This window comes from Theropithecus gelada, chromosome 1 (assembly GCF_003255815.1).
Source record: "Theropithecus gelada isolate Dixy chromosome 1, Tgel_1.0, whole genome shotgun sequence".
NCBI lineage: Eukaryota > Metazoa > Chordata > Mammalia > Primates > Cercopithecidae > Theropithecus > Theropithecus gelada.
The window spans coordinates 94,087,787-94,108,445 of NC_037668.1; the positions used below are offsets into that span (position 1 = coordinate 94,087,787).

The 20,659-nt window shown below is 39.3% G+C and overlaps 1 protein-coding gene across 5 annotated transcripts in view; it reads left to right on the forward strand.

Annotated features, from left to right (window-relative positions):
• PDE4B (phosphodiesterase 4B) overlaps positions 1–20,659 on the forward strand; it is a 586,012-nt gene that overhangs the window by 453,488 nt on the left and 111,865 nt on the right. For all 5 annotated transcript variants that reach the window (XM_025388136.1, XM_025388172.1, XM_025388145.1 and 2 more), the window contains 3 exons: positions 3,128–3,322; positions 13,547–13,583; positions 13,693–13,763. In XM_025388136.1, coding sequence (XP_025243921.1) covers positions 3,128–3,322; positions 13,547–13,583; positions 13,693–13,763 — 303 coding nt within the window. The remainder of the gene's footprint in view (positions 1–3,127; positions 3,323–13,546; positions 13,584–13,692; positions 13,764–20,659) is intronic.

Consider the following 20,659-nt stretch of genomic DNA (forward strand, 5'->3'; position numbering starts at 1 on the left):
AAATTTTATATAATATTCTTATATTTCTTTTATAATGATTTTTTAAAATATAAATAGCCTAAAGATGAAATGTGTGTCCTGATGAAGGCAGAGGCAAAAATTACCCTAAACAAATAATGGCCCTATTTATGTGTTTGTTTCTGCTACTGTAGATTCCATTTTCTTCCTAATTGTATTTCAGTTGGTGTGGTATATTCATTTTGCTCATAAAGCCTGTCCTCAGCCTTCCCTTTGCCCACACCCCTCCTCATTCCCTGGATCTGTGGGACGTATTGTGATGTCTGCCCGCTAATTTTGCTGTGACTGGGGCTGGTGTCTGGTTGGTGATTCATGTTTGTTCCAAAGTTGTACATCTGTGTTGGTTGCTTTGAAGCACTGCCCCAGGGAATATGAAAGGCCATTTGTCTCCCTAAGACTGCTTCTTTGCATCAGAGACTTCTTCCCTGGCTTCGTTTAAATTCCAGCAAGCTCTCCTATGAGTTTAAGTAGGGTAAGAAGGAAAGAAAACAAAAGCAAAGAGGGTCATCTTGGAGACAGCATTGGAGTCAGGTTCTAACCCCAGTTTTCCTGGCAGAAGTAAACTTCTTGGATTCTAATACTAGGGACAGAATGCCTGTGATGCTCATTTTAAGGGTAATGCTTTGTGGACTTACCCTCTGCCCACTAGGAATGCCTTTAGCAAAATAGAAGGCAGGATGAGCCTTGGTGGAAACCCTCAATGGAAAGAGTTCTGAGAGCTTGGTGGGCATACCCACTTGGCACCTCCTCTAAGATTTTAGCACAGATACACACAGCAGTGGCATTCATAATATTTAATGACTGGCACTGCATGAGCACTGACGAATTAATGGACACAGGCAGTGCTTCCGGACACCAATCCTTTAGTTACTGGATCACTAGGAAGTCCAGCTGATCCTGGAGGACCTGGGGCAGTGGATGGATGCTAACAGTTTAAAAAGTGTGTTAGGGTTTTAATATCCAGAAAGGTTGCACAGATGCATGCCAATGAATAACAACATAAATACATGAAATTTCTAAACTCATGCCCACCGTTAAGCTTTGTGTAATTCCTCCTTCAGTTTTTAAGAACCTACCTACTTTGCCTTTAAAAAGGGTTCAGAGCCCATGACCTACCGGTTCTATGGGATTTGGGTGGCACACAAAAAAAGCGCTTATCCACAAAGGGGCTTTTTATTTTGCTCAACAACTACGACAGATCTCACCCGAGGGAAGTTTGCAAGTCACTTTATTATATTTTCGCTTGTTGCAATGTAAGTGGTTAACAACATAGCTCTGCCTCCCGGCAGGCTGGCAAGCAGGCTGGTAGTATGAGTGATTGCCCACCTGCCTGTCTACCTGCAGTCTTTGAAAGGCAGCCCCATCCCAGACCATTAGCCTACTGAGAAAATTCATCTACAGTACCTTGAAAGACCAAACAGATTGGATCATTGTAGCTTTTTCTTGGCCTTTTACCCAGACATTATCACTTTCTGCTTCTTATCAGACACCTGGAGTTTGTGGGTTGTCTAAAAGCAGCTTCTCTGAGTGATCTCCAGGGAAGCATTATAACCCTGCCTTCTGCCATTTCTTCTCCTCATGTTTCAAGGAAACCTACAGCTTCAATTTGCTGCCTCCCCGTTTTCATTCAAGAGAGCAGCCAAGGTTGCTTATAGTCTAACTGACTCTTTATGTACCAAATTACCTTTGGTTGAATTCAGAGACTAAAGAGGAATTTCACTCAGTTATCCATTGGGCCATCCTGGAGTTCTGTCATTAGGAAAGTCTGAGGTTGTAAAGAAATTAGTTGCAAGACATGAGTCTTCCAATTCTGCTCTACAAGTTACTAGCCTATGACTCTGAGCAAGGTATTTACATCTTGCTAAGCCTCATTTACCTCAAATATAGAGTGGGATCATCTTATATACTTCACAGGGTTGTTAGGAGGAGGCGCTTTGTAAAGTGAAGAAATATAAGCAAAATTCACCCAAAGAGAGCTGGTTGTAAGAACTAGTGAAAGGAAAGCACCAAGAATGTAGACATAAATCATGGCAGCTGAATTAGTATACAGGAAAATCACTAATTTGAATTTGAAAAAGGGAGCATCCTCAGCCCCATATCTTTTGTTCAACATCTCTCTGCAAAGCTTTAGCTGGGGAGCAGTGAGAGTTCTGGAGAAATACTAGGGAAGAGGGTTATTGTCAATTTGAGGCTAAGAGAGGTTGTGTGTGCAGGAAAAAAAGGCATATGTGATGATAAAGGAGAATGTGAAAAGGGCACAGTGCCCAGGGAAATACCAGGCATGGGGATACAGAAAACAAGAGACAAAATCTCTACTGCTCCCATCTCTGTGTTCGTTGATCAGAGCACGTTCAAATAATTGTGGGCTTGAGGGCACCTTTCTAGAGTGATGAAGACTGATAGGAAACCTCATGACACTCCTCTGTGGGAGCCAGTGAATGCATCCTCTCCCAGAGACGAAGCTCTGCAGCCTTGGAGAGTAATTTGGTGTTAGCAGATTAATTAAGTCATTTTCTGTGGTTAAATTTGCAGATGAATATTACATCCCAGGTTGGGCCTCCCATCTAGTCACCCAGTGGAGGTTGTCAGGATAACACTTTGTTCCTGAAACATTTAGAAATATGTGTATTGTATATTTAATGAGACTGTGATAGTTGTTCATGACAGGAAGAAGTCTTCCAGATAGGGAGACTTACGCATGTGATAGTTCAGTGTCTGACACCTAGAGCTGTGCTGAATGTCCCGCTAGAGTTGCTTATTATCACCAAGTTGTTGTATGCCTGGCACCAATGCTGAATTTGTCAAAGTTGCTCATGTCACTGAAAGACCATGGAGTTTGCTCCTGGGTTCAAATTCTGGCTCCATTATTTGCTAATGGTGGGCATGGGTAAATAACTGAACTTCAGTGGGACTCAGTTTCCTATACATAACATGAAAATAATAATGACTGCAACTCTAGCTGTCCTGAGGATTAAAACTTTCCATAGTACATACAGTTTTATGTAAAATGCTTAGCATGTAGTACCTGCCACACATTGGTTCTCAGTGTATACTATGCGTCCTCCTCCATGGTTACCATGTGACCAGAGTTTCCTGCTTTCTCTTTAAGCTTTGATGTGGAAAATGGCCCTTCCCCAGGTCGGAGTCCACTGGATCCCCAGGCCAGCTCTTCCTCTGGGCTGGTACTTCACACCACCTTTCCTGGGCACAGCCAGCGCAGAGAGTCATTTCTCTACAGATCAGACAGCGACTATGACTTGTCACCAAAGGCGATGTCGAGAAACTCTTCGCTTCCAAGCGAGCAGTAAGTACAAGCTCTGTCTGGCTTCCAGTCTCACACTTACCTCATCTCTACCCAGGTCACAGTGGCAGCAACAACAGTTCCCCTTTAATCCATGGGAAGGATGAAGGAAGAAAATGAATATGAGCAGGGGTGACATGATGACCATTTTAAGGACATTAATGCTCTATAGCATGCGGAATATGTAGCTGGGGTCTCCAAGGGTGTTGGAAAATCTAGACACAGTGTTTACTTTACATCTGTTACTGATACCTTAAAAAAAATTATTTTGCTTCATTTCCTGAACTGCTGAGTCATTTGCAGCATGAGAACCTTAACACTTTTTATGCATCACACTTGAAATTTCAGCTGCATGTGCCGTTTCCATGAGGCTCCAGCAAAGAGGAAAAATGGTGATTGGTTACATGCATGCTATCTCAGTGGCCTTTGCTTGGTGACTTTAATAAGCTGTCATTCAGCCACATGCCTGTGTCCCTTCTCTGAAACCTTAACACAATGCCCACTTGTTGCCTGGCTCCTTGGTGAGACACAACACACTCCACCGCCCTATAAAGCACAGCTGATATTTTTGTTTTGCCGCTATTAATTGTAAATCTCTAATTTTTATTTAAAGAACAAGGTCTAGGTTGTGTCACCCACTTATTAAATTTCCAAAACCAAATAAAACTGGATTCTGGAATTCATGCCTTAAAAGGTTTCTGGGCACAGATACAATTGTTTTTATATTATATGTCATAAAAGTATCAGTAGCTCCCTAAAGTCTCCAGTTTGGAAAATTCCACTGTATTCTCTTCCGCTATTGGAAAGGAAGTCAAAAAGTTTCACCGTCTGGTGAAAGGGGGTATTTTGAAGCTACCAGCAAAAAAATATTCCTCGAGGCATTTCCGCCAGCCCATTTTTAATAGAAGCACCCCTGCCCTAAAATATCTCAATCATCATGTGGGCCCAAATTCATTTTTCAGTCATTTGGCAAATATTTACTGATTCTTTCCTTTGTGCCACACATTGTGCCAATCTCTGGTGATAGAAGACAAACAAAACAGTATAAAAATCACAGATAGGTTAAAGGCATATCTCATTCTCAGAAAGTGCACATGCTCTCAGGGAGGTTACAGCTAAATAAGAAAGACCAGAGAAACACACACATACACACATAACAGAGTGGAAGGAAATAATATTTAATGAGCACTTCCCATGGAGCCGAGCTCGTGTTCTTATGTTATCTCTGTTAATCTGTCAGGTAGGTGCCATTATTATCCCCACTCCATAGATCATGAAACTGGGACTCTGAGAGATTGAGAAACTTGCCCCTATCTCATGACTGTGTATCATGCTGTGTCCCATGATGTGACTAAAACTGACCATATTAAAAACTTTTGGAATCTTTCCATCCATGTTCTCCAAATTGCAAAGTCGCATCTCTGCCACTAGGTAGAAAACAAATGACTGCAGAGTAGAGGTGTCCGAGGCTGGAGGAGAGGTAGGTAGCCAGCCACTTTGCTGTAGATCTTGTAGAACCCAAGGCATTTCTGACAAAAGTTTGAATGAGGGTCTTTGAATGCAAAGGTATTGGGAATTCTTTCCTTCACCAAGATAAACACCTTTCTAGGCTTCATCGTGGGAGAGTATAGGTTATGTGGTGAGCTCAAAGTAATTAGAACTTAATTCACATAGTATTTTACAGGTGAAAGATTAGCTTTGAAATCTTGTCATCCCCCCGAAACTAATTCCCTGGTTAAGAGTTCTCCAGACACAAGCCAAGCGGCAGGAAGAGTCTCAAGGTCGTTCAGAGTCTCCCCAGAAAACTCTACCGCAATTCCGGATTAACTCTTGTGTTTTATTATTTGGAATCAAAAGGTTGTAGAAATGTTAAACTTGAAGAGACCTTAAAGATCACAATCCAACTCAGTCTACGGCAGTTGAAACAGAGGTGTAGTTCTAAATGATTCTGCGTCCAGCATCCCTGTTACTGGTAGTTTACTGTCCTTTCAGTTTTACTGGCCAGTAAAATTTCCCCCGGTGTAACTTTAGAACCTAATTTTTCCAACTTTAAATTTAGGCAAGTAAAAATTATATATGTAAATTATCGAATATCATTCTCTCTTTTTAAAGATAAGGACTTAGATAAAAAGTAGGACAAGCAAAATTTCATAATAAAAAACAGGCTTTCCCAAGAAAACAAGGTTGGCAACGTAATACCACCCTATCAAAAATACTGACAACAGGATGTATTCAAATCCTTATGTGAATGAAAATAGCACAAGATTTTGTTTTTCAAATATTTCAGCATCACAGAAAAAATCTTCTATATATTTGTCAGGTTTTGAATTATATTTCACTACACACTGAAAAGTAGAGTTTGAATAATATCAAGCTTCTAGTAATTTAGTTTTATGTTAGCAAATCCAGTTTCACACAAACATCTGAATCTGAACTAAAGTAATGCTCTTAAAACTATTTTACATGATTGTTAATTCTTTACGATGAATTGAAACAGAGGAACAGCAGCCCCCAAGCTTCCCACTCCTTCTTTTGCTTTCTATCCATAGATCCAGGAAGAAGAAGGGTGATCATGGACTAAGAGTCTAGATGTGAAGGCCATTTGGTAGGGGCTGCCAGATGTTCCCTGCTCACAAGCCCCTCATATCCAGCACAGAGCTGTCGTGAATTTTTTATGAAAAGTGGAAAACTTTGCATAATTCTACTGCATTAAATCCTAATAATAAAGGAAACACTCACTTTTAAAATTTTCTCATCTGAATTTTTTCAGAAGAGTAACAGGAAATTATAGTCAGGGGAGAGTGAATGAAAAGATATTAAGAGTAAAAATGTGAACAAGAAAAATTAAAAGTGGCTTTAACTTTGAGCAACAAAGGAGAGATCAGAATAAGGCAATAAAGCAAGATCACCATTAGGTCCCAAAAGGCAATTTCAGATACTTTCCTAGATGTGGCAATAGTTTGTTGGTTTCTGTTCAGTTCCTGTGTTGTAGTCATCCCAAACGTAATGCCTTCGTATACTGAGGGTACAGATTGCCTCATGGGAACATAAAATACTGGAAACTAGTAAGGCCAGTTTTATTGCTGAAAACTGTGGCAGGAACCACCATGGAGAGAATGGAGTTTTGATTATCCACCTGCAAAGCCACAGGAAAGGACACTCCATGTTTTTTTCATTTGGTCATCCCATTTTGCAAAGCCTTACATGGGCAAGAAGCTTTTGAAAGCCACCATTTGCGTGTGGACTAAGTAGTCTCTAGAGAGAGCCTACTCATTTTCAAGGGAAATGAGACCTAAGAACCAAGAAGAAAAGCAGAAATAACAACCCACTTAAATTTAAAACCTGTTTATTGATGGACTAGCAAAAAGTGCAGTGTGGTTTCTAAGACTTGAGTTAGACTTACAGCCATCACACTTGCTAGCACTGTGGCTTTTAAGACGTTGAATCTCTTTTATTGTCTCTAAATTATCTGTAAATAAAAGCACACATTTATTGAGTATTTTCTGTATGCTATCTGTTCAAATACTTTACGTATGTTAATTCATTTAATCCCCATATCCCCAATGTGGTAGGTACTATAACTTTCTTGTTTTAATGATGAGGACATCAGGGCACAGAGAAGTTAAGTGACTTCCCCAATAAACGGGAACAAGACAAACCCCAGGAGTCTAGGTGGTAAACTATATGGATATCCAGTATGTAAACAGACTCTAAATGAGGCTGAAAAACTGTCTTATTTGTTCACAAAGTTCCTAAATTTACATATTTATTGAAAGAGAGAATGAATATGATCCTCCTAACAGCTGGAAAGGTAGGCAGAACAGAAATTAATAGCATTATTTTTTATTTTTCAGCCTCATTTAGAGTCTGTTAAGTGACCTCCCCAATAAACGGGAACAGTTTCTGTGTCTTCAAGGGTACTAAAACATTAGTAAGTCAATAGGCAGTTTTAGTAGCTTCCTATAAGGGCAGGCATAGAGCGTTATGCAGTGGTTTGAAAGGTCTGGCCAGGCAGGAAAGCAGCCTACTTTGAGGAGGTTACAGCTCAGCTAGAGGAGTCAGGCAGGCAGAAGGATGTGCAGGAGAGGCCAGTTGCTAACTAATTCTCCAGTTAGTGTGGGAGCATTTTGGAGAACCACAGCTCAGTGTGGTTGATCCAGAGGATATGAGAGGATAAGGAAGTGGTGAAAAACGAGACTGGAAAAGTGAGCAGGAACCTCATCATGAAGGGCCTATGTTAAGGGATTGGCCTTTACGCTGCAAGTGGAGAGTTACTAGGGCTTTAAGCAGATAAATATATAACACAACATTTTTTAAAATAGCTCTGATTGCAGCATAGAAAATGGTTTACAGAGTAGGGAAGCTTAAAGACTAGTACTCAAACCTACAGAGCCAAATGAGAGGCTGCCATGATATTCATGTAAAAGAGGACAGGCATTTATATTACAGATGATCTAGTGAGCAATTAAAACATATTTGCAAGTCAGGATCAGCAGGAGTTAGTGTTTGACTGAAGGATAAGGGAGATGGAGGTTTCAGGCTTGGTCAAGAAGATAGGTGGTTGCACCATTTCCTGGGATCAGGAGCATTCTCTTACTACATGAAATAATGTACATGAAAGTGCTTTGCAAACTGTAAATATCACGCAAGTATGAGTCCTCTTGATTGCAATGGACAGACACGTATATCTTAAAGGAGCTCTCATCGCCTGGAAATACAGACATGCAACCCTTTAATTACAGATGCCCTTCAACTTACAATGTCCCAAAAATTCCATCCTAAGTTGAATATATTGTAAGTTGAAAATGCATTTAACACACCTAACCTACCAAACATTACAGCTTGACCTAACCTACCTTAAGTGTGCTCAGAACACTTACTTTAGCATACAGTTGAGCAAATCATCTAAAGCAAAACCTACTTTATAATAAAGTGTTGGATATCTCATGTAATTGATTGAATACTGTACTGAAAGTGAAAAACAGAATGGTTGTATGGGTACTCTAAGTACAGTTTCTACTGAATGCATATGGCTTTTGTGCCATTGTGAAGTCAAAAATTGTAAGTTGGGCAGGGCGTGGTGACCTGTAATCCCAGCACTTTGGGAGGCTAAGGCGGGCAGATCGCTTGATCTCAGGAGTTTGAGACCAGCCTGGACAACATGGCGAAACCCTGTCTCTACGAAAAATACAAAAAATTAGCTGGGATTGGTGGTGAGTGCTTGTGGTCCCAGCTCCTCAGGAGGCTGAGATAGGAGGATCACTTGAGCCAGAGAGGCGGAGGTTGCAATGAGCTAAGATCATGCCACTGCACTCCAGCCTAGGTAATAGAGTGAGACTCTGTCTCAAAAAAAAAAAAAAAAAAAAGGAGTAAGTGAAATAATCGTTAAGTTGAGGACCATCCGTATAAAAACAAAGATACCTACCTACTGGTATTGCTAATAACTATAAATCAATAACTAAGCTGCTTTTATGTGCTAAGCACTGTTATTAAGAGTTGTACATATGTAATAATTCATTTAATTCTCACACAACCCTCTTTTACAGGTAAAAATGTTGAGACATGAAGAGGATTAGCTAGTAATAATGCAGCTGAGAAACAAACCCATGCTCTTTGGCTCCAAAATCTGTGCTGTTAACCACTATAGTATATATCTCTCTATATGACAGTCTAAAATCAAGCAAATTACAAGTTAAATTCTGTGTGTAGTGATAAAACAGAGAAAGGTGGAATGAATTAATAAAATTCAGAGTGTGGCAGTGAAAGGCAGTTTTTCTGCTTTCTAGAAAAGTATTTTATTGTTTAGAGCAGACCTATATACACTCCATTCTATGACTCAGTACTGAGACTGGAGTGTTCATTTCCAGTTATGCTCTAAATTTGCAATGTGCTGACTTTGTCACTAGATGTTGCTCTTGCAATGGTTCTGAATATCCGGACTTGCTCCTGAGAGGCATTGCCTTCTCCAGGGGTTTGGGAAAGTAAGAAGTGTATCAGTTTCCGTAATCAATCAAATGTTTTGTTCTTTCTATGCTATTTGATTCTTAACTAGTGATTTATCAAATTATGATTTTTAAAAATTTATAATAGTTCCATAAATAATCTGGTTGCACTCAAAGAGCAGTTTTTTGTTTCTTTTCTGTTACTTTCTATAAATTGTCTGATAGATTCTTTAACAGCAGTTTTCTAACATACAGCATTAGCTTTGGCAGCTCGAATTCTTTAAGGGAACCAATGCTGGGAATCTGTAAAATCTATTTTTTGCTTCTGAATGTTCTGTTCTCCTAAACTTCAGAAGTTCCATAATGATAAAGTCATGATGACATTATGCCCTATTAATGTTTCTTTATCTCCCTTTAGTCTTTGGATTGTACAGTTTTAATAACTCCTCCAACTCATTCAACAATCCATCAGCTCAAGGTACCACCTATGCATGAGATTTACTTATATTATTTAGCTTTTATTAGATACCAGACTCTGGAAATCCAGGAGTCATAGAAGATGCACTTAAATCTAAATCCATTATCTTGTCCCAAATTCACCCTGATGTCTTATGAACAATGTGAACTTCACATCAGAAATCAGAACACTTCACTTAACTAGCCTAAAAAAAATAGAAAGGAGAAAATAGAGAGAGAGAGAGAGAGAGAGAGAGAGAGAGAAGGAAAGAAAGAAAGAAAGAAGGAAAGAAAGAAAGAAAGAAAGAAAGAAAGAAAGAAAGAAAGAAAGAAAGAAAGAAAGAAAGAAAGAAAAGGAAGGAAGGAAGGAAGGAAGGAAGGAAGGAAGGAAGGAAGGAAGGAAGGAAGGAAGGAAGGAAGGAAAGAATCAGAACAAACTGCAAGATCTTTACCCATCTCAAAGTTCATCTTGGGAAAAATGACTGGAAAGGGGCAGTTTCTGATACAGTTTACCACACTCCATTTATCACAACTGCTCCTCTCTTGATTATTCTGTCTTTCTTTTTTGCATCTCTCCAAGAAACCTGAGGCTCTTCCTTTGGCTCTCTATTTATATGTACCCCCACCTCAGGGGGCCACTTCCTGCCATGGCCTTAACTATCCCTACTTTTGTAGGGAACCCCTTAATCTATAGCTCAAATTCCCATATCTCAGTCTTCCTGCTCGATGTCTCCACCCAGATGTAAATCAGCACCTTAAAGTTCAACATGTAACTTAAAAACTCAGTGACTACCTAAAACTCCCCCAACAGGAGGGTAAACTCCTCGTTTCCTTATTTCTACTCATGACTTCACTGTTTTCTCAGATATCCATTTTTAAAATTGAAAATTATATTTCTTTATGACTCCTTATCCAATTAAATGTCAAGTCCTGCAAAACCTCTGGGCTCTCTTCCTGTTGTCTCATTCTGTCCCTTTCTTGGCCTTACCTATTGCTTCTCATCAGAATGGGTGCAATTTCTAACTATTCTTTCCAGGTCTGTCCCCTCTCCAATCTATCCCTCCACATCCAAACATTTTACTTTCTAAAACTGTTGGCCCATCTCACTTTCCATCTCACTAAAAACCTTCACTGGCTCCTTTCTCTCTCTCTTTTCTTTCTTTCTTTCTTTCTTTCTTTCTTTCTTTCTTTCTTTCTTTCTTTCTTTCTTTCTTTCTTTCATTCTTCTTTGTCTTTCTGTCTTTCTTTTCTGTCTTTCTCTTTCTTTCTTAGACAAAGTTTCACTCTTATTGCCCAGGCTGGAGTGCAATGGAGTGATCTCGGCTCACTGCAACCTCTGCCTCCTGAGTTCAAGTGATTCTCCTGATTCAGCCTCTGGAGTAGCTGTACCACCATGACCAGCTAATTTGTTGTTGTTGTTGTTTTTTAGTAGAGACAGGGTTCCTCCACATTGGTCGGACTGGTCTCGAACTCCCAACCTCCCAACCTCAGGTGATCCGCCTGTCTCAGCCTCCCAAAGTGCTGGGATTACAGGCATGAGCCACTGCGCCCAGGCTGGGTCATTTCTTTCTATGGAGTTAAGTACGACTCTATAATCTTTGTCTGGATTGTCCATAATATGAGCATGGGGGGCCTTCTATCCTTATTCTCTACAAATGTCTATAGCTAATATGCTCTTCTCCATCCAAATAGCCATCAAAGATCTTAATAAGCGTATTCAGTGTTTTCTCATTTCAGTGCCTTTGTTCCTGTCATTTCTCTTCATTGGCAGCACCTACCATCCCTGACTTTTTAAATCCTTCAAAGTTCATCTGAAACACTGCTCACTCAATCAAGACTTTCCTACTTTCTCTAACCTGTAATTATCATGTTTCCTTTGGACTTCATGAAGTATACCCATTGTTCGTAATTCTCATTCTATATTAAAATGTCTATTACAGTTTTTAAAATAATTTGTCTCCCCTACTTTGTTTTAATTTTGGAGGTCATGAATATTTTGTATGATTTGATATGTCAACTATGCAGCAAGTCATAAAATAGGAAGCATAGGCTGGGTGTAGTGGCTTACACCTGTAACTCCGGCACTTGGGAGGCCAAAGTGGGCCGATTGCTTGAGCCCAGCCTGGGCAGCATGGCAATACTCTGTCTCTACAGAAAAACACAAAATAAATTAATAAATAGGTAAATAAATAAATAAATAAATAAATAAAATAACTTAGTGTGGTGTTGTGTTCCTGTAGTCCCAGCTACTCCAGAGTCTGAGGTGGGAAGATTGCTTGAGTCTGGAGGCAGAAGTTGCAGTGAGCTGAGATCATGCCACTACACTCCAGCCTAGGTGACAAAGCTAGACCCTGTCTCAAAACAAAGCAAAATAATGACAACAACAACCAAAACGAAGCATAGTGTTTAAAAGCACAGATTTTTGAAACCAAACGATCTAAATTCTTACATTTGGAATCAGTCTCAGTTCTTCTACTTACTAGGTATGTGCTAGTTAATTGCTCTGTGGATCGATGTCATTTATATAATAGCAATATTAAGAGTACCTGCCGCACAGCCCTGTTACAATAATTAAATGAGATAATGCATGTAAACTGCTTACCATGAGGCCTGGCAGACAGTAGTAGTCACACAAAGAATGCTTACTCCTTGTCAGTATTCTTTTTATTGTCACCGTACAAAGTGGGCACAGAAGAAACTTGCCAGGTTAAATTGAAGTTCAGAGGTTTCTAGCTAAAGACAAAGGTGGAAAGAAAAGTATCATATTAAATAAGATGCCAAGTTAACAGCCTATGATAGAGGAGAGGCCCAAATAGATGTATGTGTTGTTAAATCTGGAGCCCCAGGCCTCACATGGTGCCTGGTACATGGCACACGATTAATAATTATTGGTTGCACTAATGTAGTTAACAAAGAAGGTGCCATATTTGTGTGACAATTATGAGGACAGGGAAGGTAGGCCAGACACTGAAGGAAGGTTCACTGTTACTAACTTCTGTGCTGCTACGATGATTCACACTGTAATGGCAAAGGGCCTGATTTTGTGACTATAGCTCAAACTAGCATGTCTTCTAGTACCTTCAATAGAGAGATTGCTGAATGTGGATTTAAGTAGATTTCTCAAAGCATGTGCCAGAGAGACAGTGTGCACTTCTGAAAACACATTTTCGACTCTTCCTAAATACAGATTTACATAACACTGGGTACAGCTTAATCAGTTCTTTGGGACAAAATGGAGTGACAATGGTATGATTATGGTGGGTTCAGCCATATGCTCCTATTAAAAGCTTTTCCTTAGGTACTTTAAGAAAAAAGTTATATTAAAAACAAAAAGTAATGGGATTCCCAGACAGAAATCTGTGTTTAAATGGCATTAAAGCTGTGGTTCGAATCAACAAAAGCCAGGAAATCCAAAGTTAACCTTTATCCAGACTGTTATACCATTTTTTCCAACTGTGTGTGTCCCTGTAAGCAGCCCTCCCTTTGAATTTCCTGGCTCTGGCAACCAAAATCCACAAGTCGCTTTAAATTACAGTACTCTGGATCTGTTATTTAATGGGACTATATCCTGAGGATATATGCTTACTTGCAAATGCTTTTATGTGTAGTCACTGTAAATTCAGGAGTCATGAATCTGGTACTAATATTTTCCTTTCAAGCTCTTGGGATACACTTTCAGGCCAAATTGTGAGTCCTGCCTTATATCCAGGTAGAAGAACTTGTGTAACATTTGTGTTGTTAACACTGATAAAATGTAATATTAGAGCTTGTATGTTACAGTTATAATTCAAGTAAATTTCTAAAGGTTCTTTTTTTCTCTTTTCACCAGACATGGCGATGACTTGATTGTAACTCCTTTTGCCCAGGTATGTATTATGCTGGCCCTGGCTTGCTTTCCCTGTTGCTGGTTTCTAAGTTTGAACCTGGCCATTTGTCTTCCTTTGTCCTTAACCATTTTAAACATTTTTCCTGTAGGTCCTTGCCAGCTTGCGAAGTGTGAGAAACAACTTCACTATACTGACAAACCTTCATGGTACATCTAACAAGTAAGCACTGACTTTTTTGTGGAGTTTGAATCCCTAACATAAAGGCAAAGTATTGAGCAGCAATTAAAAAATACAACTATTACATGGAAAATTGCCCTCTAAGCTAAGTTAATATACACATTAAAATTTGAAAATAGGATGGATCACCATAGTATTTTAGAACTCATACAACATTAAAAGTAACATAGTCTGGGTCTTCTTAGTCTTTGTACCTATAAGACTTAGTATCCAGTAGGAATTCACAAATGAAGGAACAAGAGGAGGATTTTATTTTTTGTTGGCTTTTACATTTACCACTTTGACCAGTAATGGCCATAAATTCTATTAGAAGTCTTTTGGAGTAAGTTCTTAATGAATTCAGATATTCAAACTTAAAATTAAACGTAGCAAAAAGTTCAAGTCCAATTTGCCTAATTTTTGATTTTCTATAAACAAATTCATGCAGTTTAATGAATAAGTGCGGGGTTATCTTCTCCTCCACCTTCACTTAATTATATGATCTTGGCATTTAAATTAATATTGCTGATCTTTGATCTCCATATCTATAAAATGAAGGGTTTGAACTTTATATTCCTTGCAGTAATACTCTCTCCAAAATCATTTCAAATCTATGAGCCTAAGCTAAAAGTTCTATTCCTTTCACTCTTCTGCATGTTTTAAAAAAGTATCACAGAGGTCAGAGAGTTATAGAACCCATAATCCTGGAATGAGAGGGCTGGAGGAGGCCTTTGAGACCATTGATTCTCTTTGTTTAGGAGAAACCTAAGCTCTCAAGAATCCAGTGACTTGCTAACAACTGCCCCCTACTCCATAAGTTAGAGACCCATCAGGGCCAAAACCTACATCTAATTTTTCAGCCAGAGTTCACTGCAGAGTATCCTATATCTCTCATCTTTGTGAAATTATTTTTTAGTCCTTTACTTTGCTTTCATACAAATTTTCATAGAATAGATTTGTTAAAAGTGGGAGTAAACCCTGCTTTGAATGTTTGCTTTTCCTTTCACTGTTTTATGACTAGGCTTTCTTGTGAGATGACTCTGTATACTCTGATCAAACTTCCATGTGAGTGATCTTTCTCACATGTTGTATGACTGTGTCACCCTTCAGCTTGAGGCATTTCAGCAGTCCGGTGTTATTAAGATAAAGTTTAAATGCTGGTGCTTGCACCCAAGACAAATTAATTTGATTGATAGTTGCTTGGGTTTATATTTAGTGCAACGTATATGAAATCTAGAGGCTTGTCCCAGCCTCTTTTGGAGTAGAACTCCATTTATGTATTTATTCATCTATCTATTTATTTATTTACTTACTTATCTATTTGTCCATCAAACAAGTATTTATTTAGCACATACCATCCATTCATACATGGATATATGCATTTAGCAAACAACTACTGAGCACCCCCATCAGTAGCAGGCACTGGTAATATAATAGTGTCCAGAGCAGACAAGTTCTCTCCTCTTTTAGGGCTTACATTCTAATATGAAATGCTGGGGGATGCAGTGTAAGCAATCAGACTAGGTCTCTAGCCACGTGGAATTATGTTCAATAATCATGGTCTGTTGTTCTCTGCATGCTCTCTTCTCTATCCTAATTATGGACTTACTGTTCTTTCTTCCTAAAATGTCTCTTTCCACTTGCCAGTGTCTGCTTGGCCAAATCCTGATTGTCTTTATGTCCCATCTCTAGTATCACCTTCACTGAGATGCTTTCCCTGACCTCACTAAACCTGGCTGAGTGGCCCTCATTTGGATCCAGAGTACTCTGAAAACCTTATCACTTGCTTTATGGATCTCTGCCTGCCACTAGATTGTGTGCCCCTTAGGAGTAAGAATTGGGTTTAGTTTTTCTTGAATTCCCAAGAATAGCAGAATGCCTGACATACAGTTTGTGCTTCATAAAAATTCATCACATATGTGAATTTCTGGATAGATAATTGTTGGAGGAAAGACCACCAATTATTTAGAAAATTATATTTGCAGGAGTGATCCCTTCTCTATGTTTTTTCTTTGTAGAATATGGCCTCTAGAGCCATGATTAGAGGCTTCACAGCCCAATTCTACCCTCTTGAAAAATGATACACTTGGGCAAGCTAATTATCCTCTCTATATCTCAGTTTTCTAATGTGTAAAATAGGGTTGTTGTGAGGATTAAATGAATTGATATTTGCAAAGCACTTAAAACAGCATCTTGCATGAAGTAGGTGCTCAATAATTGTGAGCTGTTATAATGGATCGTTACATTTCTCTTGCTAAATCCAGAAGTGGCGTAACACTTTGGGGGTTTCATATCTGTTATGTCCGCTTAGATCACCATAAATGATATTCATGGTATTGAACGAATAAAGGTATTGTTACTCCCACTCTAAGGATAAGGAAACAAAACTTAGGGAGATTAAATGACTTCAGCAAGAATGTACAGCTTCTAGTGGGCAACAGAGTTTTCCTTGAAACCTGGAATCCTGTCACTGCAGTGCTCTTTTCATTTGCCAAACCTGTTAAGTCTTCTGGTTTATAGGAAGAAGTCCCTGGAAGGTTTTGGAACAGAAAGACAGTTAGGAAGAACTTAAGGAATACCTGAAGATCAGAAAGCCTGAAGATAGAGACAGTAGCTAAAATAGTATTTTCAGGAATTAAATGTGAGGGTATAACTCTGAACCAGATTGATGGAGATGGGAATAAGGGGGAAGGATTAATATGGACACATTTTAAAGGCTTCTTCAGCATGGCTGGACTGAGAACCACTACATTGCACAGCACTAGGGAGAAGGCCGGGTGGGTGGTGGTGTTCTCATTCTTATTTGTTAGCATGGGTTTGAGGATTTTTACCTCTGTTAGTAGTATTAGGACATTCAGCCTAACCCTGCTGATTAATAAGCTGTGCCAACTGAAACTACTTTCTCAATAATGAGGTCTTTCCACACCCTTGAGGGTTTTAGTCCTTGTGAACTTTTAGGAACCAAGTACCCCAAAACCATAATTGCCATAGCATAGCTGAAGCACAGCCCTTCCCACACTCTGGCTGAGGACTACCCTTCAAATCACGGCCCCTTGTGTCGCCCTTGGTCCAAAGCAAGCCATACTTATCACACAAAGCAGGTCTCCAGTGGTAAGATAGTTGTATCTAATGATCTTTCTCAAATTCATACCCATGTGTACAGAGTTGATCCTATTACGATTGCAAGTACTACCTTGTCACCAACAAAAATTCAAGACAGGGCACATTTGCCACTGGAGTTTCACCAAAGGGAGTTGAGAGTGGTGCAGTCTAGCTCAGACTCAGTCCTGAATAATGGATTTCAGACATCAGGAAGCTGAAATCGATGAAATCAATTAGCCATCTCCGGAGAAGACTGGCAGGGGCAGGTTGGAAAACTGAGTGTCCATTTAATGCACTCCATTTTATTTCTAGATAGTGAATACCTTCAAACAACTAAAGAAAATCCAAGAGAAGGAACTGAAAGACAATAATGTTTGAAAGGAATGGATACAACATACAGAAAGCATCCCCCCACCCCAACACACACACACACACACACACACACACAGACACACACACACAGAGTTATCTTAACAGCTGAAACTGTAGAATTCATGGAACTCAGATATTTCTTTCTGGGATACTTGACTTCGGATCCAGGGTGCCATTCCCTGCCTTGAATGTAGCATTTAAGCAATAATTATGTCCTAGGAGTGGTTTTCATGAGACATCTGGTTAGTGTGGTTTATTGTAGGAAAAGGAACTCCCACATAGAACTATACTTCTCATAAGTCAAGATTTCTTTTATCTTTTGGCTCTGCTCTGCATAAAAGCAGTCCATTGTCTGCCTGCGCTTTACCACCCAAAGGGTGGAAATCTCAAAGTTCCTGTTGAGGTGGTTTCCTTGCACCTTCATGAAATATCCCATTGAGGGATGCTTGATTGGACCTGTATTTCTTGGCTGCAAATTAAAACCTACACTTCCTTTGTCCCAGGAGTTAATTTTGAAAATATGGCTTTCATTTAGAGTTGTTAATTCAGATAAGCATTCTTAAAGCATTTGCTGACTTTAAACAGACTGCTGTAGTAATCAGGTGGATGAGTGAGTGTGCCCACCGTTCAGTAGTCTGATAGCCAGGGGATGGAGCTGGGAGCAAAGAGGTGTCATTTATCAATCAACTCTGTCATCAACATCATGAATATCACGTGTGGCTATCAGGCAACCATGTAACTTCTTTGTATTAACATTCTTCCAAAGCATAATTTAATCAACATGTATGTAATCTTCAGGAAAGGATTAACAACCACTTACTTTTTTTAGGTGTATATCTATCCAAAATGTCTTTTATTGCTGTATGTACTTTGGCATGTGAATTAAATTAGCTGAGGATCATAAAATTTTGAGCATTCAGAGTTGGAATGAACCTAGTCAAATTTCCTCAGATTAAGTGAAGCAATATATGTAAAACTCCTCACACAGGACCTGGTATGTTGTAAATCACCAGTAAATGTTAGTTCCTGCCTGCTCTCCTCAAGTGAGGAAGAAACTAAGAGGTTCTATGAATTGCCCAAGGGCTATACAGTGGGAAGGTGCCAGAGCCAGGATTAGGATTCCTGTCTTCTTAGTCACAGTCCAGTTCTCTCTCCACTGTGCTATTAAGGGCTGGAAAGTATGAACTGCCATGGCCATATTGTCTTCCCTATTTATATCACCGTCTTCAGCAATCAGCCACATAACTTTTTATGATTCTTTCATAAGTTAGGGACTTTGGAAACTGAGCAACCAATACCACTTTCCTCTGGCACTCTTTACAATTCTCTGTCTGGCATTCTCAACTTACAGAACATTGAAAATGTACTGAGCATCTTGTTGGCACCAGGTCTCACGAATAATTGACAAACTCAAATAAACATGGTCCCTGCCTTTCCAAAGCTTCCACACAGAGATGCTTATCTGAATTGACAACTCTAAATAAAAGCCATATTTTCAAAACTAATTCTGAGACAAAAGAATTTGCATAATATGTGTAATTTCCAAGAAGTCATTGAGAGAATTGGGCACTGTGATTAGACATACTGTAAAGAAAGTAGAGATTTCCAACATTTAGGGTCTCCTAGTTCAGTGTCTTCTTTCACAAAAGTCTTCTTTGGAACTCAGGAAAAGGTGCAAGATAAAATTATTAAAATGTATTATTAATCCAGTACATATGTGTTGAGTACCTACATCATACCAAATATTATGCCAGATCCCTGTGTTACAGTTGTGCACAATGTTCAATCATTGCTTAAATTTCTCCCAGATAAGTTGAAGAGAAAGACAGGAAAATGGGAAATGCGATACAGAATGAGCAATGCAATGGTTCAGTAAGCATAGAAAATACAGAACACAGGTGAGGGCCACTCACAGAGGGAAGGCTCCTCTGAGGAGGTGATGCCTGAGCAGAGTCCTAGGACATATGAAAGAGCTAGCCATTTAAAGAAAAGAAAAGTATTCAACTGAGCAAAATGTGTGCAAAGCACAGCAACAAAAGAGAGTGCTGTGTTCGAGGAACGGCAAGTGGCATATAGAACCAAGATTGTATGTGAAAAGGAAACCAGATAAAATATTCATATAGAGTATTTGGTTCTCAAATCACTTTCACATCAATGGGTTATTCAATCTACATTTGATTAACATTTTGGAGTTCCTACTATTTGCCAGACAAATTGGTGGGACCTGAAGAGTATGTAAGCAAAGATATCAGAACTGGATCCTGCCATCAACAGGTCACAGATTACTAGTGGAGATAATATGTGCCAATATGGACTGTCACATGAAGAAATGAACCTAAAGATACAAATAAAGCACCATGAGAGATTAGAGAGACCACTCTTGGCTAAGAGGATGGCATCCTTTGGAGAAGGTTTGATGAGTAACTTAACCTTTGATGGGTAGATTGGTGTGAAGAGAGCTTCCTTTACAGGGGAATGAATGGTCTGAATAATGACAGGAAAGGGGCAGCACATATTCAAGGAAAAAGAGGTGATCAAGTTTGTCCTTGGCAAGTGTGAGTCAGCTCTGTTCCTCATTCATTCATTCTTCTATGCAATAAGTATTTACCGAATGCTTGTCATATGAAGGACTATCCTGGGTGCCAGGGATCAAGCAGTAAACAAGTTGTTCCTTGCTCACATAATGTTTACATTTAATCTAAGGAACTATGTATTGAACACTAACTAGACAAAGCCTATTTAAGCTATAATTTTAAAGTGCTACAAAAGAGAAGTACAGGATGCATGAGAGCACACAGCCAGTCAGTGGTCTGAGATGAAATGTCAGGCAATGAGGAATTATGAGAGATAAGCTGGAAAAAGGATATTGGGGCTAGAGAGCAAGGACTTTGAATGCCAGACTAAGGATTTTGGAATTTAATCTCTTAATTTTCCTGAAAAACAGCCCTCAGTATTAGTGCAGGTGTTATCAGCATATGGTATAGTGGAAAGAGCATGCACTTTGGATTCAGAAAGACTTAGCTTTGAATCCTGGCTGTACCAATTATAAATCATGTGTCAGTATGTTTCTTAACCTCTCTGAGCTTCAGTTTTCTTATCCTTAAAATGGGGTGATAATACTCCCAGTGGAAGCTAAGAAGTACCTAGCACAGCCTAGCAGAGAAAAACAATCATTAGATGATAATTTCCCTTCTCTTGTCACATGTGAAAATTGCATACCACTGAGAGTTTAAAACTACCCTGCCTAGGATCACCCAGCTAGTAAATTAATGGTAGATGTGGACCTGTCTATAGACTATGACTACTAGGTGTGGGTACCTACAAGCTAGATTGTCCCTAAAGGACCAGAGATTAATTTAGAGCAGCAGAAAAACCTAAGGAAATAATTCTGTGGCCACACCAGTAGGAAGACTCTCCTTTAGCAA